Source organism: Myxine glutinosa, chromosome 8 (genome assembly GCF_964187855.1).
Source record: "Myxine glutinosa chromosome 8, kmMyxGlut1.1, whole genome shotgun sequence".
NCBI lineage: Eukaryota > Metazoa > Chordata > Myxini > Myxiniformes > Myxinidae > Myxine > Myxine glutinosa.
Genome location: NC_136268.1, coordinates 49,254,509 through 49,280,983, shown reverse-complemented (window position 1 = coordinate 49,280,983; position 26,475 = coordinate 49,254,509). Strand labels below are relative to the sequence as shown.

Genomic DNA, 26,475 nt, shown 5'->3' with positions numbered 1-26,475 from the left:
TGCCACCATTACCCACGTCTTCTCTTTGCCGCCCTTACCCGCATATTCTCTTTGCCACCCTTACCCGCATATTCTCTTTGCCACCCTTACCCGCGTCTTCTCTTTGCCACCCGTACACACGTCTCCTCTTTGCCACCCTTACCCGCGTATTTTCTTTGCCACCCTTACCCTCTCCTACCACCATCCATTATGAATATGATTATATTGCTTTTCTTAATTACAATTCTCACAATTAATCCTGAGTGTCCATCCCAATGAATACTAAATCGCAAACATGACTTTCCCCTCCCCCCTGGTTTACCTGGTGCAATGATTACCCAATGCCGCCTGTTTGCTCGATTCACTTCCTTTTCATCATTCATCCTATAAACACATGCATTGCATATAAACAAACACTGCATTGACAGAACGTTGATTCAACTATTGTTCGCATAATTACTAAACATCGCACACTAAAGTGGAATCAAAACAACGACCAGACTCGACTCACGTGTACAAACCAGATAAGATATATAAAATAAAAAAAGCGCGAAAAAACTTCCAAACATTCCGATATTATTTTTTATCAGCGTTTACATTTTCATTGATGAAATTGCTTATTTTTGCCAATGTCTGAGTCTAAGCCATGAGTACACACAGTTTGCTGAAATAACAGGAGAAGCAGCATGGTTTAAACAAACTTAAACAGATGCCAATGTACTGCAGTTGCCTACTTCGCCATGGATAGCATACATGTTTCGAACTCGTGAGGCTACCCAAAGCGTGAACAAGGAATGATATATAGAAATAGAATGAACAAAGCTGGACGCTTGATCACTCGTCTTGACCTTAAACCGGCCGATTTCAGGCGGTTCCTCACGGTACGGTGACATAGCCTTCTGTTGGGCAGCCAGTTGTCCTTCAGGAAATGGCTCGAGGCGAAGGGATATCGTCGCACCAGTCTCAAAAGCGCTCTATCTTGGCGGACTGTTGTCACGCGAGGTCTTCCAGACCTTGGGCGGTCCTTCACCGCATCCGTTTCCTGGTGTTTCTGCACCAACCGAGTGATCACCGAATGGTGGTAACCAAACGTTCGAGCTACAGCTTTTCTGGACATTCCGGACTCGATCATGCCTATTATCCGCCATCGTTCTCCGTCCGACAACCGTCTACGAGCCACCATTACGAGAAAATGACCATGTAACCCCCACACGAGCTCAGGCGTGACTTGCAATAACCCGTGATGATAGTGCATTTACAGAAAATCACGACCACGTGGATGATAACACGTGCTGCACGAGCGATGGGCGTCACAGATGAGTGCACTCATCTGCATTTCATCAATGGATAATTGCTAATGTCATACCAATCATTATTTGATCTCACATACCTTAGAATATATGCCAATGTATACATATACACAAAGAATATATATTAGGGGGTGCTTACCTTAATTCGTTGTGTAGGGGACAGGGGTGCTTAACTTAATTCTTTGTGTATATTATTACGGTATTAACTATATAGAAGTAAGTGATTAGTAAAGTTTGAAAAGAATAGCAAAATTAAAATGTCATCATTATTTTACCTTATTTAGACCTCAGTTTTGCAATTATTGACAACGAATACACCATATTAAATTTAAGTTTTACCTAAAAATAAAATCTTCTTTAATTTATTACCTTTTATTGATTTCTGTAAGCAAATATTTTATGGTCATATATTTTATACTTTTTAATGTCGATGAAGCAAAAGCTGTTGAGCGGTGTATTTGCAACATCTAATAGAAACATTTTTATTTTGGTAAAAGGCCAACGTTAAAGTATTCTTAAACGTGAAATATTGAAAAAAATAAATTCGTAATTAATTCACCCCGAAAGTATATTTTTCAACCTTAAAGGACGGACTCTTTATTTATTTTATTTTTGCTTCTCCGTTCTTCAGAGTGTGTCCTGTTAACAAGCGGATTGCTGTCGCTTGCTTGATTCAAAGCGCTCAAATAAGCACTCCAACGGAACGGAGCGCTTGGCACCGCTTAACGACATGGCGGTTGATCCACTTGCTTGGCTTGGCCAGCGGACGTGGAAAGCGGTAGCAAGCCGCTTGATAACGGAACACAACCCAGCACACGTTGTCCATGTCCAAAATGATAATCGCTCTGAAAGTTAGAAACGTGAAATAATCCACACCTTTGCGCATAATCTCGCGATATTATGTGCGCAATTCAACTTCAAAATAATGAAGATTATTTATTTATTTATTTCCCCACAATGACCAATATATTTGACGGTGTATAGAAAGGGAAATAAATCCTTTATTTTTGAGCTGGACTACTATGGTTGTTATTGTCGAGTTGTAAATTGTATGGAGTGTTTAAAAAATACAATTAACATTAAAATATCGCTGGACAGAATTGTAAGTGGATCGCTGTAAGCCTGTAAACTTCAAAACAAATCGGTGCAAGATCCTTAGGTTAGCGGGTGGCAAATCGGAAGGCGCGTTAATAACATTTCCTGAAAACTCTTTCGCCAGTCCATTTTTTTTTCTTCTTCCTCTTCTAATCCCAGTATATATATTTCGTGAAAAGTATAGTTAAAAAGTGTTGATATAAAAATCGAGAACGGAATAAGGAAGAAGCACCCATTTGGCGTTTCGAAGAACTGTCCAGGAAAAGGTTTTGTCCAAATTATTAAATACGTATATAATGTATGCAGTGACTTGGAAAAAGTAAACGGCAAAAGTAATTTAATATCGGCGCTTCTGGAGTGGGCAAACGTTCAACATTTCTGCAAAAAAGAACCATCAGATTCCATGGTAAACGATGAGTAAATGATGTATTTAAAAAAAAAATCGTGATAAGTAAAAATAATAATAATTGGGAGTATAAATAAATAAATAATGCACAAGATCTAGACAACGGGGTGTTCATGGATCCAGGGATGGATGACAACAGGGATCAGGAGCACACTGATTCAGGATCTCCAGACTCGAGTCTCGAAGACCCTGGGGTCTCTGGAAGGCTGCCCGATCTTGGTACGACCGAACCAGGTGGACTCTGGCGCTGCAACAGCGCACCGACCATCGCAGGCTTCGGGTGGGTGACCTCGAGTGTAAAGACCAAAGGGGGATTTGTAAGGGTTGAGATGGCAAAGTGGACCATCTCTCACCATGAGATGAGTTGCATGATTATTTGATGGACAGTGCAATATTTCAGCAAAACTCAACGTGTGAGGATAGAAAGATTTAATATGTGGCATTAATTGTGGAGGTAGTTCGAGATACTGATGGCAAACCAAGACTGGGATTGATTGAAGGAATGACCTGGTTGATGCTGAAGTTGAGCATTTCCCCCAATGGATGGATGAATGACTGACTGTAAGTCACAATAGTTTATTTAGGAAGACTTGACGGTTGAAATTCAAAGAGGAATTGAGTTGAAGCAATGAATGAATGATTGAAGTGAAATGCAAATAATCAACCTGTGGCACGTTTGCAGAGGACGAATTTCTCCAGTGCCCGAACGAGCGAAGAAGTTGGAAGGACGAAGACTCAGCTACAGCCCGTCATTGATGAACTGGCAAACCACGGCAAGCCAATAACTGACTATGATCTTTCTGGATTGTGAATGTTTTGCAGGGAACGGTGTCATTCTTAATATCAAGGAAAGCCTGTTATGCATGTTGAGGACAGGTATTTGAAAGATATTACGAATGTAAAGGATTAACAAGGTGTACTGTGTATAACTGTATATGCATATATATATATATACACATATACATACACACCATGAGGTTATTACTTACTTTTTCTCTCAACATGCAAATGTACAGTGCTGATAGAAAGTCTACACCCCCTTTCAAATTTTTCACCTTTTGTTGCCTTATAACAGAAGTTCCCAAACTTTTTTGGTGGCGACCCTGAATACAATCTTGTCCTGGCCTGGCGACCCTAAACGCTGTAAATGCAGTGTTACTGACCTATCATTTTGATACATTGTGTCGATACATGTAGTTTTATTGAAATAATTACCAACACATAATGATTTTCAAAGTTTTTAATTGGACAAAATGAAAAACAAATTTACATGAAAATTAGACTTTATTACACGAAGATTTTCTCAGTGGCTTCATCAGTCTGATTCACGAATCGGTGAAGATTTTCACCGTGATACTGCTTCATTTTGTGGGTAAGCTCCTCTAAGTTTGGTTTATGTTGATGGACAGAGCACAACACAAGTCATGCTGAGGATCCACGCGGTTCCTTGCTTTGGTCTTGATTGCAACAAGACCGGAAAATCCCTATTCACAGAGATATATTGTTGGAAAAGGGAGAAGAGCTTTTTCAGCCTCCCTAGTCAGAATGGGCTTATCCTCAAGTTGGGTCCAAAATTTCGAATACAAGAGCTTTCCAAAGCGTTGCTTCTGCACTTGATTTTCCTGGAGTTCGATAAGTTTTTCTTGAAATCCCGGAATATCTTCTCCGACTTCACCGACGTCCACATTGAACACATTTCTGATCCAACTATGCTTCTTGAGGTCGACGTTTTCTGGAAAATACCTGTCCGTTTCTTCCTGAAGGTTCTTCAGATGATCTTCGAAAATACTTTTGACGTCACCAAGGGATATTTCCGACGCATCTTCCAGCAGAGCACTCAGTTCTGGAAAGGCAGCCGTTTTTCCTTTAGCCAGTTTTTCTCTCCAAAGAGCAAGCTTTTTCTTGAATGAGGCAATTTTTTCACCTATGTCCACCATGGTATGATTACGGCCCTGCATGTCTGAATTCAGTTCATTCAGGTGCATGAAGATGTCACCCAAATAGGCAAGCTTTGCCAGCCAAGGAGCATCTTTAAAGCAGGCTGCCAGTGCATGTCTCTTCTCACGTAAAAAAATATTCTAATTTCCGTTTTTAGTTCAACTAGAGAAATACCCGTGCTACGCACGGATGGGAGGCCAGAAGCAAACAGGCAATGCAGATACGGTGAATGCTAAAGCATGAAACCAATAAATTCCACATTCCTGTAGCACCTTCAGTCGCACGTCAGACATGGACAGCAAGTTCGTGAAGGACTTCCATGAAAAACGTACCTGTTCGCAAACAAACGGGTACGTTCATGTCGAGAAACATCGATCGTGCGTCCGTGGCGAATCTGCATATGGCGATGGCAAAATATCAGAAATTGAAGCCTTTTTTGTCCCCGTCGCACCGCGGAGCGAAAGGGGGACTATGGTTTTCCCATGCGTGCGGGCATGCGTGCGTGCGTGCGTAAGCGAAGGACCGCATTCGAATTTGGTGTGTGGGTGCAACCCACGTCAAAATCCAACATGGCCACCGCCATGTATGTCTGATGCCATGTATCTCTGAACCTTGTGAGTGGAATATCTTGAAAAAATAAGCGAAGTACCAATTTCTAATCTGGTGTGTGGGTGTATCTAGGCATAAGGAAGAACCCTATTGAAAATTGGGTCGCCATGTCAAAATCCAAGATGGCCGCCTCCATGTATGTCTGAACCTTGTCAGCGAAATATCATATCATTGCATGTTTTCTGTGTCTTCTACTTTGTCAACTCACATCACTTCCCCGATGGGGGACCTAGGCGTAACGCTTGTTTATTTTAAACGATTCATATAAACATCCGTTGAATCATATCACACGCAAATCATCAAAATCTAAACAGTATCTTTAGAATTTCAATAAAAGCCACATCACTGTTCTTATCGGTAAATATTATTCCATCGTGTTTCAAATCATGATCGATACACTATGATCATCATGATCGTGATCGTGAATCGTGATCGATAATCGTGTTCACAATCGCTACGTTGTATGTACTCCCGATACGTGTACCAAATTCCCGATACGTGTAACTGTACCAAATCAACAGTTAAAAGGATTTTGAGCCGATAGGTGTTACGGCCTTGGCAAGATCGATGGAGACAGTGATCTGTTAGATCTGATCCTCCTTCATGCCGAAGTGCAGATCCTCCTTCATGCCACATCCGATCGATGCAGCCGTGCAGCGATCGGTGCAGTCGTTTGTGCGGCACACGGTGCAGCGATCGGTGCAAACGTGGACTCCCACACTGCCACATCCTGCTGATACTTGCTCCCGCATGACGTTATTTTCCCGGGTGCCGCACAAACGGCTGCACCGATCGAGATTTAACGGATGTTTATATAAATCGTTTAAAAGAAAAAAAGCCTTCAATTTCCGATATTTAGCCTTTTCATTTGGGCCTCCCAATTGAAGCCCCGCCCGTAGGGCGGGTACCGTTGTTCGACGTAAGAAGACGTCACAATGGACGTCATGCAAACGCGAATGTTATGCGGGAGTCCAAAGCTGAGAATGCTGGAGATTAACGCTGAAATTGGGAAAACGAAATAGCCTATTTTACTCCTGGGGATCCCAGGATTATCCACCCAAAATATCTTTGCGATCGGATCAGCAGTTTTTACGGTACCTTCGAACGGACAGACAGACATTTGGTGAATTATAGTAAGATAACTCTTCTGAGAATCTTCCCTCGAGAGAGCCAACGAACATCAGAGTGGAACAGCAAGACCTGGTGATGTGATCCCATCTTTTCACACATTTTATGGAAAATGCATCAGTTTAAAGCCTTGGCCTTGACAAAATTCACAATTTGGACAGCATCATTGAGAACTACATGGAGGTGCGGTTGCAAACGTTGAGTGGCAAGGTTTTCTTGATGCAAGAAACAGTGAATTATTATAATACTCGTATAAAGCCCGTCAAAAATGACGGGTTGGAACAGTTTTTGAAGGTACGTCTGCGTGAGAATGCCAAAGTCTGGGACAAGTGTCAGTGGTGCTTATATCATCTTTATTTATTAGACATCCTACAGACGTAAATTAACACTCGATTTCCTCTGCGCGCATTGCACATCATGTGCAGCAGAATTTCACCACCCTGTGCTTTGTATTTATTGTGATTAAAAAATACCACTTCTGTACACCGACCTTGAGGCTCAGTTTGCAAGCCACCGTCTACATTTACAATGTAAGAGGCATAATTACTCTTCTTTTGGGTCTTCGGAATCCTTGGGGTCTTTTGTGTCCTCTGGGTCATTTGGGTCCTTGTGGTCTTTTCGGTCTTCAGCATCTTTTGTGTCTTTTGGATTGTTTGGGTCTTTGGGGTCTTTTGGATATTTAAGGGTCTTCGGGGTATTTTGGGTCCTTGGGATATTTTAGGTATTGGGGTCTTTTCGGTCTTCTGGGTCTTTTCGATCCTTTCCGTAACCGGGATATTTTGGGTCTTCGGGTTCTTTTCGGTCTTTAAGGTTCTTTGGATCCTTTGAGTCTTATGGGTCTTTTTGGTCTTCAGGGTCCTTTCAATATTTTCGGTCTTTGGGTATTTAAAGGTCTTAGGGGGTATTTTGCGTCTTTTCAGTCTTCAGGGTCTTTTCAGTCTTCAGGGTCTTTTTGGTCTTAGGGGTATTTAAAGGTCTTAGGGGTATTTTGGGTCTTTATGGGTCTTTGGGGTATTTTGGGTCTTCATGGTCTTTTGGGTGTTGGGGTCCCATTGGGTCTTCGGAATCTTTTGGGTCTTCGGGATCTTTTGCGTCTTCGGGATGTTTTGGGTCTTAGGGGTCTTTTGGGTCATAGGTGTCTATTGGGTCTTCAGGGCCTTTTCAGTCTTTTGGGTTTTTTCAGTCTTTTGGTTCTTTGGGGTATTTTGGGTCTTCAGAGTCCTTGGGATCTTCAGAGTCCTTGGGATCTTCAGAGTCCTTGGGGTCTTCTGCGTTATTGGGGTCTTTTGGAACCTCTGGGTGATTTGGGTCATCTGGGATGTTTGGGTTCTCAGGGTTGTTTGGGTCTTTTGGATCCTCAGGGTTTTTTGGATCCTCATAGTCTTTTGGGTCTTCAGGGTCTTATGGGTCTTCAGGGTCTTTTTGGGTTTTTGGTTCTTTAGGGTATTTTGGGTCATCAGGGTCTTTGTGGTATTTTGGGTCTTCATGGTCTTTTGGGTCTTTGACAGTCTTCAGGGTATTTTGGGTCTTCAGGTTATTTTGGGTCTTCGGGGTATTTTGGGTGTTTGGGGTCGATTGGGTGTTCAGGGCCTTTTTGGTCTTTTGGGTATTTTGGTTCTTTGGGGTATTTTTGGTTCTTCGGGGTATTTTGGATCTTCAGAGTCCTTGGTGTTCTTCAGAGTCCTTGGTGTTCTTCAGAGTCCTTGGTGTTCTTCAGAGTCCTTGGTGTTCTTCAGAGTCCTTGGTGTTCTTCAGAGTCCTTGTTGTTCTTCTGAGTCCTTGTTGTTCTTCTGAGTCCTTGGTGTTCTTCTGAGTCCTTGGTGTTCTTCTGAGTCCTTGGTGTTCTTCTGAGTCCTTGGTGTTCTTCTGAGTCCTTGGTGTTCTTTTGAGTCCTTGGTGTTCTTCAGAGTCCTTGTTGTTGTTCTGAGTCCTTGGTGTTCTTCTGAGTCCTTGGTGTTCTTCTGAGTCCTTGGTGTTCTTCAGAGTCCTTGTTGTTGTTCTGAGTCCTTGTTGTTGTTCTGAGTCCTTGGTGTTCTTCTGAGTCCTTGGTGTTCTTCTGAGTCCTTGGTGTTGTTCTGAGTCCTTGGTGTTGTTCTGAGTCCTTGGTGTTGTTCTGAGTCCTTGGTGTTGTTCTGAGTCATTGGTGTTGTTCTGAGTCATTGGTGTTGTTCTGAGTCCTTGGTGTTGTTCTGAGTCCTTGGTGTTGTTCTGAGTCCTTGGTGTTGTTCTGAGTCCTTGGTGTTGTTCTGAGTCCTTGGTGTTGTTCTGAGTCCTTGGTGTTGTTCTGAGTCCTTGGTGTTGTTCTGAGTCCTTGGTGTTGTTCTGAGTCCTTGGTGTTGTTCTGAGTCCTTGGTGTTGTTCTGAGTCCTTGGTGTTGTTCTGAGTCCTTGGTGTTGTTCTGAGTCCTTGGTGTTGTTCTGAGTCCTTGGTGTTGTTCTGAGTCCTTGGTGTTGTTCTGAGTCCTTGGTGTTGTTCTGAGTCCTTGGTGTTGTTCTGAGTCCTTGGTGTTGTTCTGAGTCCTTGGTGTTGTTCTGAGTCCTTGGTGTTGTTCTGAGTCCTTGGTGTTGTTCTGAGTCCTTGGTGTTGTTCTGAGTCCTTGGTGTTGTTCTGAGTCCTTGGTGTTCTTCTGAGTCCTTGGTGTTGTTCTGAGTCCTTGGTGTTCTTCTGAGTCCTTGGTGTTGTTCTGAGTCCTTGGTGTTGTTCTGAGTCCTTGGTGTTCTTCTGAGTCCTTGGTGTTCTTCTGAGTCCTTGGTGTTCTTCTGAGTCCTTGGTGTTCTTCTGAGTCCTTGGTGTTCTTCTGAGTCCTTGGTGTTCTTCTGAGTCCTTGGTGTTCTTCTGAGTCCTTGGTGTTCTTCTGAGTCCTTGGTGTTCTTCTGAGTCCTTGGTGTTCTTCTGAGTCCTTGGTGTTCTTCTGAGTCCTTGGTGTTCTTCTGAGTCCTTGGTGTTCTTCTGAGTCCTTGGTGTTCTTCTGAGTCCTTGGTGTTCTTCTGAGTCATTTGGGGTCTTTTGGGTCCTCTTTGTCATTTAGGTCCTCGGGGTTGTTTTGGTCTTTTGGATCCTCAGGGTCCATTGGGTCTTTTCAGTATTTTGGGTCTTCAGGGTCTTTTCAGTCTTTTGGGTCTTCAGGGTCTTTTCAGTCTTTTGGGTCTTCAGGGTCTTTTCAGTCTTTTGGGTCTTCAGGGTCTTTTCAGTATTTTGGGTCTTCAGGGTCTTTTCAGTCTTTTGGGTCTTCAGGGTATTTTCAGTCTTTTGGGTCTTCAGGGTATTTTCAGTCTTTTGGGTCTTCAGGGTATTTTCAGTCTTTTGGGTCTTCAGGGTCTTTTCAGTCTTTTGGTCTTCAGGGTCTTTTCAGTCTTTTGGGTCTTCAGGGTCTTTTCAATCTTTTGGGTCTTCAGGATCTTTTAGGTCTTCAGGGTCTTTTCAGTATTTTGGGTCTTCAGGGTCTTTTCAGTCTTTTGGATCTTCTCAGTCTTTTGGGTCTTCAGGGTCTTTTCAGTCTTTTGGGTCTTCAGGGTCTTTTCAGTCTTTTGGGTCTTTGGGGTATTTTGGGGCTTCAGAGTCCTGGGGGTCTTTTGGGTCATTGGGGTCTTCTGGGTCTTTAACAGTCTACAGGGTATTTTCGGTTTTCAGTGTCTTCGGGTGTTTTGGGTCCATTGGGTCTTCGGGGTCTTCTGGGTCCTTGGGTTCTTTTAGGTCCTCAGAGTCTTTTAGGTCTTTTAACCGGTGGACACAGTCGTGTTCAAAGATTGCCCATTAACCCCCCCCCCCCCCTCACTCAAATCCCTCCTAAAGCACTACTCAAAGCCTAAAGCTGACACTTATGAAGGGGGACAGTCACACAGACAGTCACACAGACAGTCACACAGACAGTCACACAGACAGTCACACAGACAGACAGACACACACACTCTTTCATTTGTTACAGTCACACACACACACACACACACACACACACACCTCACCTTCACTCTTTCATTCATCTTCCCCCCCCCCTCTGGAACAAACTCCCTCACTCTCTTCAAGCCCACTCATCCCTCCTGGTCTTTAAAACAGCTGTTCACCACCAGCTCTTATCTTCCCCCATCCAAAACCTTGATCATTTCTACCCCTGTTAATTCACCCCAGATCCACTTTTCTGAAATACTAACTTCTTTCTTGGAAGTCCTAGCAGTGTCCATGTGTTTTTTACCTCTCCCACCCCCCACCCCCCTTCCCACGCCTCCTCCCCCCAGCCCTCTCCCTCCCACGGATCTCCCGATGTCCCTGCTCTCAAATATTGTACTTATGTGCTTCCCCCTCTCTCCCAATCGTCTCCCGCTCCCTTTATTTCGTCTTATGTGTCGGTATTTTTTTTTTTTTGACATTAATGTTAGTTCTTACACGAGCCTCGATCTTGTATACAAAAAAAAAATACACAAACACACACACATTGTGTTTTATGTGGTAGATTATTAATCACTTATTTATTATCGATTTATTAATTATTTATTTTCTTTCTCATCTGGCAATATCTCGGACACCTTTTGAGCTAGGAAGCTGATACTTGGACAGGGTAATGACCAAGTTATTTGGCTAGAAAGGATATTTTTCATTTATTGATTAATCAATTAATTGATTAATTGTTTATTGATTAATCAATTAGGAATTTTTTCCCCAATTGTTTAATTAATTTTGAAAAAGCTACAGATTCAGATGAAACACTGGTAGCTTAGGTATGTTATTAGCCAATTGATTAAGAATGTAATTATTTTACGATTATTTATTTTTAATTACATGATTAATCAATTAATGATGGGTGATTAATGGTTGACTGGTTGGGAAGAGTAAAAAACCACCTTTAGAGGCCATTTTTCCCCGCAAAGCGGGGGTTGGCCTTTTTCGGGCACCGTGGTTGTTGTTGTTTTTGTTGGTCCCCTTTTTGAAGCAATGTTTTACGGCCGGATGCCCTTCCTGCCGCCAACCCTTTTTGTCGCCTTTTACGACAAACAGGGAATTACCAGTGAACTGGTACTCAATTTGCCGACCTCGGAAGGATGACAGGCTGAGTCAACCCCCCTGGCGTTAATTCAGCGATCGACCGGGATTCGAACCCAGGATCCTAGGATCCTAAGCTGGCACCCTAGCCGCTAGCCCAACACCAGGGTTGGGAAGAGTGATGGAGGTGAATGTGGAGGGGGGGTGGAGGGCGGGGAGGACCGAGAGGGACTTGGCTGGGGATGGTGGGGGAAGAGATGCGGGCGGGGGGGGGGGGGGGGGTTGATGGGGAGGGATGCAGAGCGTGGGGCAGGGTGGAGGGGGAGGGGATTGTCATGGGGACCGCAAGGCTAACCCCCGTTCTAGCAGGGAAAATGGCTTTAAAATGCATGTTGTGTGTTGTTGTATTAATCAATTAATCAATCAATTGTACACTGCCCCCTCCCAATTCCGTCGCCATGTGCTGCACGGCGGCATTCAGCACCCAGGCAATGCCGCACACTGGATGATGTGTTATTTATTTATTTGGCATGGGGGCTGTTTACTTTGAATGTATCTGTACTTGTTGAAAGTTTTTAATTAGAGTGTATGGTTGGAAGGCAATTGCAGAAATCGTGAAAATAAGCAAAAGAGTGGGGTGGTCTTGGAGTCTGGATGTTGGAGTTTAACTAGGAGGAATTTACTGGAACAACACATGCATTCTGGAGGATCTGGCGATTATTGGAGAGTTGAGAGAGCAGAGGGAACGAGACTGGAGGAGAAGTGGTTAAAAAAAAAAAACCAGAGAGACCTGTCTGCGATGTGAGAGCAACAAGCGTTGTGTTTCGGCTTCATTGTGGGGGATGCCAAAAATATTTTGAGCTTCACATTTCACAGAATCCAGGAAAGGCAGACATGACGCTGGGGCGCCAGTTCATAGGGGAGAGCAGTGTTCCACCGAGCTACGGATAAATGCCTTGTACACTGCGAGTAGTTCTGATTTTTCAAGGAAAGACTTGAATTGATGGAGCATGCTTGGTCTGCAGCTTTGCAATAGGGTTGGCCCAGCAGAGTTGATGACTGATGGTGAGACTTAGATATTCAAAAGACAGACCCTCTTCCAGTGGCTGAGCATGAAAATAAATGATCCTTCCAGTGCGACAGGGTGAGACTCATTTGTCAGTATAGAAAGACAGGATTCACTTTGCGAGGATGTACAGAAGCGATGTAATGTGAGACATTGAAAGCAGTGGATAAACGTGTGGAACATTGAGTTGGGTGTAATGCTTATGACTTTAAATAAATACAGTGGAAATGAATCCATGTTCCTCAAGCAGATAATGCTGCTGTAGTTACTGCAACAATTTTAAAATAATTGTTCTTTCAAATCTCACCACACCTTTCTGCAATCATAATTAACTCCAATGTTTGGTTAGTAACACCTTGCTAAATTAGAATGTCACTTGGTAGAGCGCATACCTCTGCCAGGCTGAACAATTTACGTTTTCTATCCCACTGATAGGCCGGATCTGCATCCGAACCTGAACGAAAATCTAATCAGCTTGTTGTCACCAAACCACCTCATCTACAAGGTTTTGTCATGAGTCGTCCACAACTTGTTGAAATATCATGCCACAGTGCATTCAGAAAGTATTCAGACCCCTTCACTTTTTCACATTTTGTTATGTAGCAGCCTTATGCTGAAATCATTTAAATTCATTTTTTCCCTCATCAATCTACACTCAATACCCCATAATGACAAAGAGAAAACAGGATTTTAGAAAGTTTTGCAAATTTATTAAAAAGAAAAACTGAAATATCACATTTACATAAGTATTCAGACCCTTTGCTATGACACTTGAAATTTAGCTCAGGTGCCTCCCATTTCTCTTGATTATCTTTGAGATGTTTGTACACCTTGATTGGAGTCCACCTGTGGTAAATTCAATTGATTGGACATGATTTGGAAAGGCACACACCTGTCTATATAAGGTCTCACAGCTGACAATGCATATCAGAGCAAAAACCAAGCCACGACGTCGAAGGAACTCCCTGCAGAGCTCAGAGACAGGATTGTGTCGAGGCACAGATCTGGGGAAGCCTACAACAAAATTTTCTGCTGCATTGAAGGTTCCCAAGAGCACAGTGGCCTCCATAATTCTTCAATGGAAGAAGTTTGGAACAACCAGGACTCTTCCTAGAGCTGGCCGCCCGGCCAAACTGAGCAATCGGGGGAGAAGGGCCTTGGTAAGAGAGATGACCAAGAACCCGATGGTCACTCTGGCTGAGCTCCAGAGATCCTGTGTGGAGATGGGAGAAACTTCCAGAAGGACAACGATCACTGCAACACTCCACCGATCTGGGCTTTATGGCATTGGAATTGTAGACGGTGGTTTGCAAACCGAGCCTCAAGGGCGGTGTACAGAAGCGTTTTTTAAAATAACAATAAATACAAGGTGCAGGGAGGTACAATTTGCTGCATGTGACATGCAAAGTAAAACGAGTGTTCATTTACATCCGTATGATGTCTCATAAATAATGAAGACATAAGCAAACCTGATGCTCGACCGAGGCTTCAGACCTTGGTACGCTCACGAGGCTACATCGTCGAATAAACTGTTCTTCAACCTGTCATATTTGACGAGCTTTTGACTCGTATGCTAATGATGAAAGAAAAAGAAAATGTCACATCAATCAGTGCAAAGCATGGACATCTATAATAATAAAAGTGTGTGTGTGTGTGTGTGTGTGTGTGTGTGTGTGTGTGTTTGTTTGTTTGTGTCATTGTGTTTGTGTCATTGTGTGTGTGTCATTGTGTGTGTGTCATTGTGTGTGTGTCATTGTGTGTGTGTCATTGTGTGTGTGTCATTGTGTGTGTGTCATTGTGTGTGTGTGTCATTGTGTGTGTGTGTCATTGTGTGTGTGTGTCATTGTGTGTGTGTGTCATTGTGTGTGTGTCATTGTGTGTGTGTCATTGTGTGTGTGTGTCATTGTGTGTGTGTCATTGTGTGTGTGTCATTGTGTGTGTGTCATTGTGTGTGTGTCATTGTGTGTGTGTCATTGTGTGTGTGTCATTGTGTGTGTGTGTCATTGTGTGTGTGTCATTGTGTGTGTGTGTCATTGTGTGTGTGTCATTGTGTGTGTGTGTCATTGTGTGTGTGTCATTGTGTGTGTGTCATTGTGTGTGTGTCATTGTGTGTGTGTGTCATTGTGTGTGTGTGTCATTGTGTGTGTGTGTCATTGTGTGTGTGTCATTGTGTGTGTGTGTCATTGTGTGTGTGTCATTGTGTGTGTGTCATTGTGTGTGTGTCATTGTGTGTGTGTGTCATTGTGTGTGTGTGTCATTGTGTGTGTGTGTCATTGTGTGTGTGTGTCATTGTGTGTGTGTCATTGTGTGTGTGTGTCATTGTGTGTGTGTGTCATTGTGTGTGTGTCATTGTGTGTGTGTCATTGTGTGTGTGTGTCATTGTGTGTGTGTCATTGTGTGTGTGTGTCATTGTGTGTGTGTCATTGTGTGTGTGTCATTGTGTGTGTGTCATTGTGTCTCCTCCATAACTCCAAAACCATGAAACCTAGCGGCCCTAAACACTTTGCTTGCACACTAAGGGAACTCCAATGTATTGCATGAATGAAAAGTGGATGTTTGGTTAAATGTAAACACCCATTGTGTGAAGATAATTAATGGGAGTGCACACTGCACTGCAGGCTGCTTTTGCAAGCCATGGCAATACAGCAGACCTCTGCCCACCCACCCCCTCCCCCTTTTTCTCTCCCCTCCTTCACTCCCCCTCTTACACTCTCCCTGCTCTCTTCCCCCTTCCTCCCTCCCCGTCCACCCGCTCCCCCTCCCCGCCCTTCCCCTCTCTTTCCCCCACCCTCTTCTGTCTCCTCCACCCTCCTTCCCTCTCCTCTCCCCCCCCCCTAGGGTGGTCCAAAAATGGAAAAAAAAATCACTTTTTTATCTGGATTTTGATGCTCTATTGGATTATTGTTAGAAATGGTCTAAATCATTCACCCAAAAAATATTTTGCATCTGAGTCATCTATAAACTCATACACACTCAACATATAAATTTGTCATTTTGGTCAATTTTAATGAAAATCGTCCATGTTGAGAGGCTTACAAAGACTTCAGAAATATTTTTTCCCTAAATAATGTCATTGATGGTACATACCCCAGTGAAGTCCTCATGGTCGAAACATGAGTCAGACATGTATGAACATGTTTCAAACATGTTTCAAGCATTGTCAAACATGTTTCGACCATGATGATTTCACACTCACAGGCGCAATGCGCATGCAAAAAGTCATGAACCACCAAAGGGCTTAGTACAATAGTGCATGTACTTTTTCCACCTAGGTTGCTATTGGATTGTTCTCATTTAGCCAAATTTGGTGAAAAACGCCATATTTCAATTGAAGTGTGTACGAGTTTCTAGATGGAATTGAGCGAAAATATTTGGTGGGTGAATGTTTTAGACCATTTCTAACAATAATCCAGTAGAGCATCAAAATCGGAGAGATCGATGTTTTTTGGACCACCCTACTCCCCCACCCCCCTTTCCTCTCCTCTTTCTCCTCTCCTTTATCCCCCTCCCCTCCTCTCCTTTATCCCCCTCCCCTCCTCTCCTCTCCCTCCTCCTCTCTCTTAATATTCATGTCAGCGAAGCGACCCTGTGGTGCTCGGCAACGCCGGGTACCTTTGCTCGTGAAAAATCAAACAGCCAGGTTATTTGCATTTATAGAGAAAGGTCTAGCCTTATAAAGATATGTTTAAAAATGGACCAAGTTGCACTTCACATTTGATGACACTTGACACAATCAGAAGGGACTTCGCCATCATTTGTTGTAAGGTTTAAAAGTGGGGAAATTTGCATATACACTATACAGTATTAATATCGACAGGCCTTGATTAAAAAGGGGAGTGCGTGGAGGTGGAAAATATTATTTGAAATTGGAATTGTTGAATATGAACATGCAATTTGTCTCCCTTTTAAACATTGTACAAAAGGGGAGCCAGTTCATCCCGGTTGTACACTACAGAATGTTAAATGTAACTTGGTCCTTTGTTTTTGATATCCTATCCTTAGACGTCTGGTCTTTTCCCTCTCTTGCGCATAATTTGGCTGTTTTTGTCACATCAATATTTTGTGCTGATCTCAAATCGAAATGAGCAAACCTCGTCCAGTGGTATTGCAGCAAATTATCCCGAATTATACTCTGCCATTTAACTGTTTGCCTTCTCCCTTCTATGTTTGCAGCCCATGCCCTTGTCGCCAGTGCGAATGCTAAGCAGCAGAGTCAACCAGATAAAGCAGGTGAGAGCCATAGAACAACAACAACAAAATAAAATGTACATTATGTTAAGGACAGTCGGTCAAGACACGTCGGTAGTGGCTTCCTCGTAAGATCGGGCTAAGTATGCTCATGTGTTTGGAAACTGGCTAGGACGTTCAACATGGCGGATATTGTCATGCCTCCCATACATTTAGCATACATCCCGACTGGATGCTGGGAAGGCCTGACCGGCAAACCTGCAAACCACGCAGCATAACATTTCACCAGTGTTCGATAAAGAGAATGGTGAACTGACGATGATTATGAAGTCATGAACTGCAAGATGTTCGTCGACATTTTCATGTTTTCTCAATTGCAGGAGGAAGGAGGGGATGTTATGAATAGAGAGACTGCTCATGAGAGGTGAGAATCGGTCTTCTCGGTTGATGAGCTGGCCGTGAATTACAAGTGGCCTTAAGCAATATTTTTAAACAAGAATATTGCTTGGCGTGAGGAGGGAGTCAAACAATACTGTCAACCCACAGGTATCTTTGAGAATTCCTGACGTAGCTACAGATACTACTTGAGTAGAGTTTTAGACACTGAACACACACTCTAATTCATAAATAATTATTGTAACTATATATCTATGTCGTTGCTGGAAGACAAACTGACAAATTGTCTGCATGATGCTGTTTTATTTTCATTTCCTACAACTGTTCCACACTCACAAGCTGGTCAAACACTTGCCATATGGCTTTCAATCCTGACAAATCTCTCTCCGAAAGGACCGTATGGCAACCCCTCTTATCTACTTTCTTAACAATCCTCTTGAAGAAGTTCCGTCACTCAAACTCCTGCTTCTCACTCACTGTCAGCCATAATCTTTCTTGGGCAAACCACAATTCAAAATTGGCCTCCAAAGCCAGCTGCCAACTTGGCATCCTCTGTCGTACAAAGTCCTTCCTTGGCACACCTGAACTCATATTCACCTACAAGGCTTTCATACACAGCTTGGAGCACTGCACCCCCTCGGGGCTTGCACCTCTATTTCGCACCTTGCACTGCTTGACACCATGGAAACCAAGATATTCAAAATCATTCGAATCTTTCTTGATGAAGCTGAGCCTATGGGCCTATCACTGGTCAGTTGGTCTTTGTTTTCTAACTTCTTCCTTTATGGTCTCGCTCCCTCTGCTTTTTCCATGCTCTCCCCCAGCTTTCGGCAGGGGCCACATGGTCCACCATCAACCCCCTTCTGGGGAAACTACCTACATCACTGCTCACCTCTACTCATTCCTCTATTTTCCATTCCTCTTTTTTCCATTCCTCTTTTTTCCATTCCTCTTTTTTCCATTCCTCTTTTTTCCATTCCTCTTTTTTCCATTCCTCTTTTTCCATTCATCTTTTTTCCATTCATCTTTTTCCAATCATTTTTTTTCCATTCATTTTTTTTTCCATTCCTCTTTTTTCCATTCCTCTTTTTTCCATTCCTCTTTTTTCCATTCCTCTTTTTTTCCATTCCTCTTTTTTTCCATTCCTCTTTTTTTTCATTCCTCTTTTTTTTCATTCCTCTTTTTTCCATTCCTCTTTTTTCCATTCCTCCGTTTTCCGTTTCTGTTCCGTTCTGTTTTTTTGTTTTTTTCCTTTTTCCGTTCCCTTCATTCCACTCCTCTGTTTTCCTATGTGTGGAACCAACTTCCACATTCTCTTCCATCTCATTCTTCCCTCCAAGACAACTGTTCATCACCATCTCAGATGTTCATCTCCTATCTAAAACCATGATCGTTCCAACACCCATTAACCCTCCTGAAGCCCACCTCTTTCCACGTTTCCAGTTTTTTCCTTAGAGTTTGCTTGTGTATTAATCTTGTCCACCCCATGTGTACCCATTAGCCATTCCTTCTTCCCTACATTCCTTATTTGTCAAAATGTCCCTCAATTTCATCCCTCGACCTTGCAGTTGGTGTTCCGCCCCCCTTTCTCCTGTTCCATTTGTTTTGTTATATCCTTATCTATCCCTTTTTTTTTTCTTCTTCTTTTTTTTTGTATACTGAATCGAGGCTCGTGAAAGAGCTAACATTTATTTCACAAACAAATCAACCAGACAAACAAAATATACAAAAAGAGGGAGCGGAAGACAAGATGGGGAGAGAAGGGGAAGCACACAACCACAACATTTGAGAGCAGGGAGAAGTGTGGGAGGGAGAGGGCTTGGGGGCAGGAGGCATGGGAAGGGGAGGGGGGGGGGGGGGAGAGGTATAAAACACAAGGGGACCGAAATTAGCGGGGGTAGAAAAGATCAAGGTTTTGGATGGGGGAGGATAAGAGATGGTGGTGAACAGCTGTTTTAAAGACCTGGAGGGTGGAGTGGGATTGAAGAGAGTGAGGGAGTTTGTTCCAGAGGTGGGAGAAAAGAGGAATGAAGGAGTGAAGGTGAGCAGAAAGTCTTGATTTTGGCAGTTTAACCATAAGAGGGTTGCAGGCAGATCTTGTGCGACCTGTAGGAATATTTGGGGGACAGAGCCCAGAGAGGGCTGGGTGGGCAAGGCCAGAGAGGAGTCGGTAGAAGACGGAAAGACCACCAACCTGCCTGCGGTGAGTGAGTGAAAGGCCCTTGGAGTTAGCTTCATCGCGGGAGATTCCAATGATTCTGAACGCTTTGGTTTCAACAGCGTGAAGACGGGCTAGGTGTGAGGCAGGAGCACCAGACCAGAGGGGAGAGCAGTATTCCATAGAGCTGCGGATGAAAGCCTTGTATGTGGTGAGGAGCTCAGGTGTGCCAAGGAAGGACTTCGCACGACGGAGGATGCCCAGTCGGCGACTGGCTTTGGAGGCCAGATTTGAAATGTGGTTTTCCCAGGAAAGATCATGGCAAATAGTGAGACCCAAAAGCTTGAGTGACAGAACTTATTGGAGAGGATTATTCAGAAAGTGGATGGGAGGGTTTTCCAGTCGGTCTTTTCGGAGAGACATCGTAAGAGTGTGAGATTTATCAGGATTGAAAGACATGTTCCATTTGTTTGCCCAGTCTGTGATTTTGTCCAGGTCTGCAGAGAGTGAGGAGGCTGCAGACTGCTGATCTGAGGGATGAGGAATGGAGCGACAGAGAGTAGAGTCGTCAGCAAAGAGATAGAGAGGATTTTCAAGAGAGTCAGAGAGATCATTGATGAAGACCAGAAAAAGCACAGGGCCCAGAACACTACCTTGGGGAACTCCAGCCTGAACAGGAAGAGGAGATGAGAGAAACCCATTCAGGGCCACACGTTGACTACGACCAGAGAGGAAGTCCGCCAGCCATGCATGGAGATTTCCATGGATACCAAAGGAGGAGAGTTTGGTGAGCAGAGCAGGGTGCCAGACCGTATCGAAGGCACGTGAAATGTCAAGGGAGACTGCTCTAATTTCCTGTTTGGCGTTGAGGACCTCCATCCATTGTTGAGAAAGCAGAAGCAGCATGTCCAGAGTAGAGTGACCAGGTCTGAAACCAAATTGATGATCAGAGATCAAGCCATTGGAGAAGAGGAAAGATTTCATATCTGAAGCAATGATGGATTCCATGACTTTGCTGATAATTGGGAGAAGGCTGATTGGTCTGTAGTTGCTGGGATCTGTTTTTGCACCTTTTTTGTGCAAAGCGGTGATGTTGGCTGATTTCCAAGCAGATGGCAGATGACCTTGAGCAAAAGAAAGGGTGAAGAGAACAGAAAGAGGGAGTGAAAGAGCGGAAGCACATGATTTTAGGACCCGTGGGCTGATGCCGTCAGGACCAGTTGCAGAATCAGAGTCGTGGGTTGACAGAAACTTTTCCACCTTGTCAGGAGGAAAGGACACAGAGTCCAGGAGCAGCTGGGTACGATTGGGTACGGTGGGTACAGAGAGGGATGGGTTTGGGACACAAGATTTAGAGGCAATCACAGAGTTGAGGCATTCAGCTTTTTCACGTGCGGAGTCAGCCGTTAAGCCGTTTGAGGTGAGGGAGGGGATGGAGGGGGAACAAACACCAGAAACAGATTTGACCAGACGCCACCAGGATTTGGAAGAGGGAGACAGATAAGAGAGTTCGGTCTTGAGAACGGTGAGATATTGTTTCCTGGCTCTCCTGAGGGTGGACACACACTTGTTTCGGGCTTTGTGAAAGGAAATGAGATTTCCTTCCGTTGGATTTGCTTTCCAGGAGACGAAAGCTAGTTGTTTCAGGGCAACAGCCTCACCACAAGATTCCGTGTACCATGGACGGGAGGAAGGGTATGACAACTGAAGACGAGATGGGATAAATCTGTGCATGAGAGAGAGCAATTTACTTTGAAAGAATTCCCAGGATGAGCAGAAGAAGAGCAGCAGACATTTTCAGGGAAGTTTGTCATAACCAAATCCAAAAAGCTCCTCCACCTTGCCCAAGCTCCTCCACAAGCCTCGACTATATATATAATATATATATATATATATATATATATATATATATATATTATATATATTATATATATATTATATATATATATATATATATATTATATATATTATATATATATTATATATATATATATATTATATATATATATATATATATATATATATATATATATATATATATATATATATATATATATATATATATATATGTATATATATATATATAGTCGTGGCCAAAAATATTGGCACTCTTGCACTTTTTTCAAAGAATGCACCATTTTTTCCAGAAAATTGTTGAAATTAACAATCTTTTGGTGTCCACATTTGTATTTCTTTGGTTTGCAGTGGAACAAAACAAAAAAAGCTGAAACAATTACTAAATCTTGGCTTATTCCACACAGAAATCCTAAAGTGGCCCGGACAATATCATTGGTACCTTTTAGAAGTTGTGAGAAATAATTAGATTTCAAGCCGGTGATTCTCTTTTACTTTGGAATTGAACTCACCTGTGGTGAGTTGCAGGTGCCTGCAATATAAAAATCACTCATTCAACCAGTTTGAATAGAGAAAAGGAGTCATTCTGCTGTTTTGTGTCACTGTGTGTACCGCAATGAGCATGGAGAAAATAAAGAAAAACAAAGAATTGTCTGAGGAGGTCAGACACAAGATTGTAGCCAAGCATGGACAATATCAAAGCTACAAGTCCATCTCCAGAGACCTTGATGTTCCTGTGTCCACCGTATGCAATGCTATCAGGAAGTTTGAGGCCCATGGCACTATAGCCAACCTCCATGGACATGGCCGCAAGAGAAATTGTAGCGATTGAAGATTGTAGCGAAGGATTGTTCAAATGGTGGAGAAAGCACCTCGATCAACTGCTAAACAGATTCCAGCTGACCTTCAGACACAAGGTACGACGGTTTCAAATCACACCATCTGTCGCCAACTCGATGAAAGGGGGTTCTATGGTAGTAGACCCAGGAGGTCACAACTGCTGAGAGATACATAAGAAAGCCCGACTGGAGTTTGCCAAAACACACCTGAACAAGCCAAGTCCTTCTGGAAGAATGTCCTATGGACAAATGAGACCAAATTAGAGTGTTTTGTTCAAGCACATCATCTCTGTGTTTAGAGAAAACAAAATGAAGCCTTCAAAGAAAATAACACCTTCCCTACAGTCAAACATGGAGGAGGTTCAGTGATGTTTTGGGGTTTCTGTGCTGCCTCTGGCACTGGGTACCTTGAATGTGTGAATGGCATTATGAATCAGGAGATTACCAAGGCATTTTGGAGCGCTATGTTCAACCCAGTGTCAGAAAGCTGGGTCTCCGTCGAAGGTCATGGGTCTCTGCAGCAGGACAATGACTCCAAACACACTTCAAAAAGCACCCAGGAATGTCATTGTTCAAGACAAAACGCTGGACTGTTTTGAAGTGGCTAGCAATGAGTCCAGATCTAAATCCCATTGAACATCAGATCTGAAAACAGCAGTTGGGCGAAGGCACCCTTCAAATCTGGGAGAACTGGAGCAGTTTGCACAAGGAGAGTGGGCCAAACTGCCAGTAGAGAGGTGGAGGAACCTCATTCATGGCTATAGTAAGCACTTGACTGCAGTTATTTTGTCCATAGGTTGTGCTACCAAATATTAAGTCGAGGGTGTCAATAATTTTGTCAATGCAAATTCTTTTTATTTTCTGATTTAAAAGGATATATTAAGATCTGAATCAAAGGTTCTGTAATATTAAGAGTGAAATAAAGAATTGTGCAAACCAAATACTTTTGTCAATTTCAACTTATTTTTAGAGAAAATTGTGAGTTATTTGAAAGAAGTGCAAGTGTGCCAATATTTTTGGCCACGGCTGTATATATATATATATATATATTTAAAATTACCACTCATCTTCAGCACAAATGGTTATGAGGAGGGAGATGTCTTCACAGTATTGTATTTGAAAAGTGTATTCAAGGTGTCACGATAATTTGGCCGAAATGTATTTTCTCCTATAAATGATGCCATAATTGGTATTGGTTTAAAAAAAAAAATACAAACTTTATTTTATGAAATTATCAATTCTGCAGGTGAACGTTTAAAATAACTCTCGCATTTCTCATTGGATTGTTCTCCCCTGCCCCTTGGCCCTTCTCCAGAGGAGTACAAGCGGCCATGCAAATTAGCCAATCATGGGATTCTGTCTTCACACTCGTAAGCATTGTACATTTAGAGTTCATATGCCCTTAAATTACAGTGGCAAATGTAATTAGATCAAATTATGTAACCTGTTACACAGATAATAATGAGCTTTAGTAAAATATCAGCATTTATGTAACAGTTTGCACCTTTGTGGTATGTACAACATCCTCTCTGCACGCACAGGGCGATTCATCGTCGGATTCAGAAAAACCACTCGTTCAACGCAGGTTGGAAAACTTTCCACTTTCACCATCTCCATCACCAACGCGAGGCATCGGCAAGGTGTGCATTGCAAGTATTGGATGTGATTCAAAATGCTCAATGGTTTATTTATATATACCGACTAAAACATTTGTATTGTGTGTGTATGTACAGTCATGTGAAAAAGTAAGTACATCCCATGTAAAGTTTTGACTTTTTCAATATATTTCATCATACACATTGGCGTCAGAAACCACTTTACTAGGAAACCAGGGTCAGAAACCCTGGTGTTGGGCTAGCGGCTAGGGTGCCAGCTTAGGATCCTAGGATCCTGGGTTCGAATCCCGGTCGATCGCTGAATTAACGCCAGGGGGGTTGACTCAGCCTGTCATCCTTCCGAGGTCGGCAAATTGAGTACCAGTTCACTGGTAATTCCCTGTTTGTCGTTAAAGGCGGAAAAAAGGGTTGGCGTCAGGAAGGGCATCCGGCCGTAAAACATTGCTTCAAAAAGGGGACCAAAAAACAACAACAACCACGGTTCCCGAAAAAGGCCAACCCCCGCTTTGCGGGGAAAAATGGCCTCTAAAGGTGTTTTTTATTTATTTATACACATTGGCGTCAGGAAGGGCATCCGGCCATAAAAACATTGCCTCAAACAGGGAACCATGATTGTCATGGGGCCCGCAAGGCTAACCCCCGCCCTAGCGGGAAAAATGGCCTTAAAACGATCATTCATTCATTCATACAGCTATTTGATCTTCATTTCAACAATATTGATAGATGAAGGTGATATAATATAAATATCATGAAACATTTACATTTTGTAGTCCATTGTATAATTTAAATAAACATAAATGTAAATTTCACATGTGGAAAAAGTAAGTACACCCTTGGCTCTAATAGGTGGTATTGCCCTCTTTGGCAGAAACGACCTCAAGTAGGCGTTTCTTATAACTGTCTACCAGTTTCTGACATCGACTGGGAGAAATTTTTGCCCACTCCTCCATGCAGAATTCTTTCAGCTGTGTGATGTTTGAGGGGTTTCTTGCATGCACAGCTCGTTTCAAATCCCCCCACAACATCTCGATGGGATTTAGATCCAGGCTTTGACTTGGCCATTCTAGAACCCTCCATTTCTTTCTTTTCAGCCATTCCTTGGTGGATTTACTGGTATGTTTAGGGTCATTGTCATGTTGCAAGGTCTACCTTCGGTTGAGCTTCAACTTTCCGACAGATGGCCTCACATTATCCTCAAGCACCCTCTGGTACAATGAAGAATTAATCGTGGATTCTATGATGGTGAGCTGCCCAGGCCCTGATGCAGCAAAGCTACCCCAAACCACAATATTTCCACCACCATGCTTTACAGTTGGTATCAGGTTCTTGTGGTCAAATGCTGTCTTTGGTTTTCGCCAAACAAGTCTTCTGGTACTGTGGCCAAATAGCTCTACCTTTGACTCATCTGTCCAGAGCACATTGTTCCAGAAGTGCTGGTCTTTGCCTGGGTGTTCATTGGCAAACTTTAGTCTTGCCCTGATGTTCTTTCTGGACAGCAAAGGTGTCCTCCTGGCACACCTCCCATGTAGATCAAATTTGTGCAGCCTCTTTCTAATGGTAGACTCGTGCACTTTGACATCAACAGTGGCAAGAGCTACCTGTGGGTCCCGTGATGACATTCTGGGGGTACTTGGAGACTTCTTTCAGCATCTTGCGGTCTGCTCTCGGGCTGAACTTGCTGGGGCGGCCTGGCCTGAACAAGTTGGCAGTTGTTTGGAATCTTCTCCACTTGTAGATGATCTTCCGGACAGTCAAATGATTGATTTCAAATTGTTTGGAGATCTTTTTAAATCCCTTCCCAGACTCATAGGCATCTATAACCTTCTTTCTGAAGCCCTCAGAGAGCTCTTTTGATCTAGGCATGGTGACGCCGCACACTTCAACAACAAAGAGCAAACCAAACTAAATGTCTGAGGTTTAAATAAGACAGTGTCCTCCAAGATCCTTTCTAACGATGTTCTAATCATTTGCACCTGAGCTGGTGCACCTGATTCTAATTTTAGGTATTTGAAGTAGTGATAAATGTAGGGGTGTACTTACTTTTTCCACATGCGAAATTTGCATTTATGTTTAAATTATACAATGTACTACAAAATGTAAATGTTTCATGATATTTGTTATATTATATTACCTTTATCTATCAATATTGTTCAAATGAAGATCAAATAGCTGTATGTTGAAATATGTTGAAAAAGTCAAAACTTTACATGGAGTGTACTTACTTTTTCACGTGACTGTATCTTTATATATATATATATATATATATATATATATATATATATATATTAGGGTGGGCTTCAAAAAAGCAAAATGCAGATTTTCTCCGGGACATGGTCTATTTTTGTTCCTTTTGGTGTCAAAGGAAACCACACCAAATGTGAATGGAATCCAATAATATTTAGGGGTGCCACATCAGTGATGAATTTTCCCCCATGCAAAAATAGGAATTCCCATTTTTTGGGCTGTATATACACAAAATAAATACATAATTATACATATACATTAAATATAATATTAAAAATAAATATATAGTAAATATACATTAAATATAAATATACATAAATACACATTATACATTATATATATACAATATATTATACATACAGTTTTGAGACATCCTATGATCACTATCTGGGCAATTTTCATGCATGTTTTGTACAGGTTCCCGGGGTCAGGGGTACGCTTTTTTAGTGTGTAATATGTAGGCCTAACTTATTGACTGTGGCTCTTTTGTAGAGAGTGACCCTGTGGAGTAAGAATTAACAGGATTTTACCCACATTCTTGCTTATTTTGCAGATATGGCATGTGCTAGTACCAGTGTTTCATTGAAAACTCGGGCTCAGGATAATGTGTATCTCATTGGGTCCACTTCTGGAGATGCCATCAAAGGTGCCAAGCTCCCGACTGTGCATCAATCT

At 42.7% G+C, this 26,475-nt stretch overlaps 2 protein-coding genes across 4 annotated transcripts in view; one reads left to right on the top strand and one right to left on the bottom strand.

The window, feature by feature from the left end:
• RNASEH2B (ribonuclease H2 subunit B) overlaps positions 1-1,507 on the bottom strand; it is a 105,514-nt gene extending 104,007 nt beyond the window's left edge. The window contains exons 1-2 of one of the 2 annotated variants that reach the window (XM_078783258.1): positions 1,429-1,507; positions 302-363 (exon numbers count right to left, since the gene is read on the bottom strand). In XM_078783258.1, coding sequence (XP_078639384.1) covers positions 302-362 — 61 coding nt within the window. In that variant the 5' untranslated portion in view covers position 363; positions 1,429-1,507. Of the gene's footprint in view, positions 1-301; positions 364-827; positions 1,322-1,428 lie in introns of those variants that run through there. The other variant, XM_068124431.2, reaches the window with a different exon arrangement.
• Positions 1,508-2,446: 939 nt separating this feature from the next.
• Positions 2,447-23,713, top strand: LOC137432468 (P2R1A-PPP2R2A-interacting phosphatase regulator 1). Of its 2 annotated transcripts, XM_078783256.1 has the most exons (6): positions 2,447-3,070; positions 3,473-3,563; positions 16,679-16,735; positions 17,074-17,117; positions 23,256-23,310; positions 23,482-23,713. In XM_078783256.1, exons 1-6 carry the CDS (start codon positions 2,904-2,906, stop codon positions 23,710-23,712), a joined length of 645 nt encoding a protein of 214 aa, XP_078639382.1. In that variant the 5' UTR covers positions 2,447-2,903; the 3' UTR covers position 23,713. The 2 variants fall into 2 exon arrangements, with proteins under 2 accessions (XP_078639382.1, XP_078639383.1); XM_078783257.1 differs by lacking the exon at positions 23,256-23,310 and having other exon boundaries at positions 2,593-3,070.
• The last annotated feature ends 2,762 nt before the right edge of the window (positions 23,714-26,475 follow it).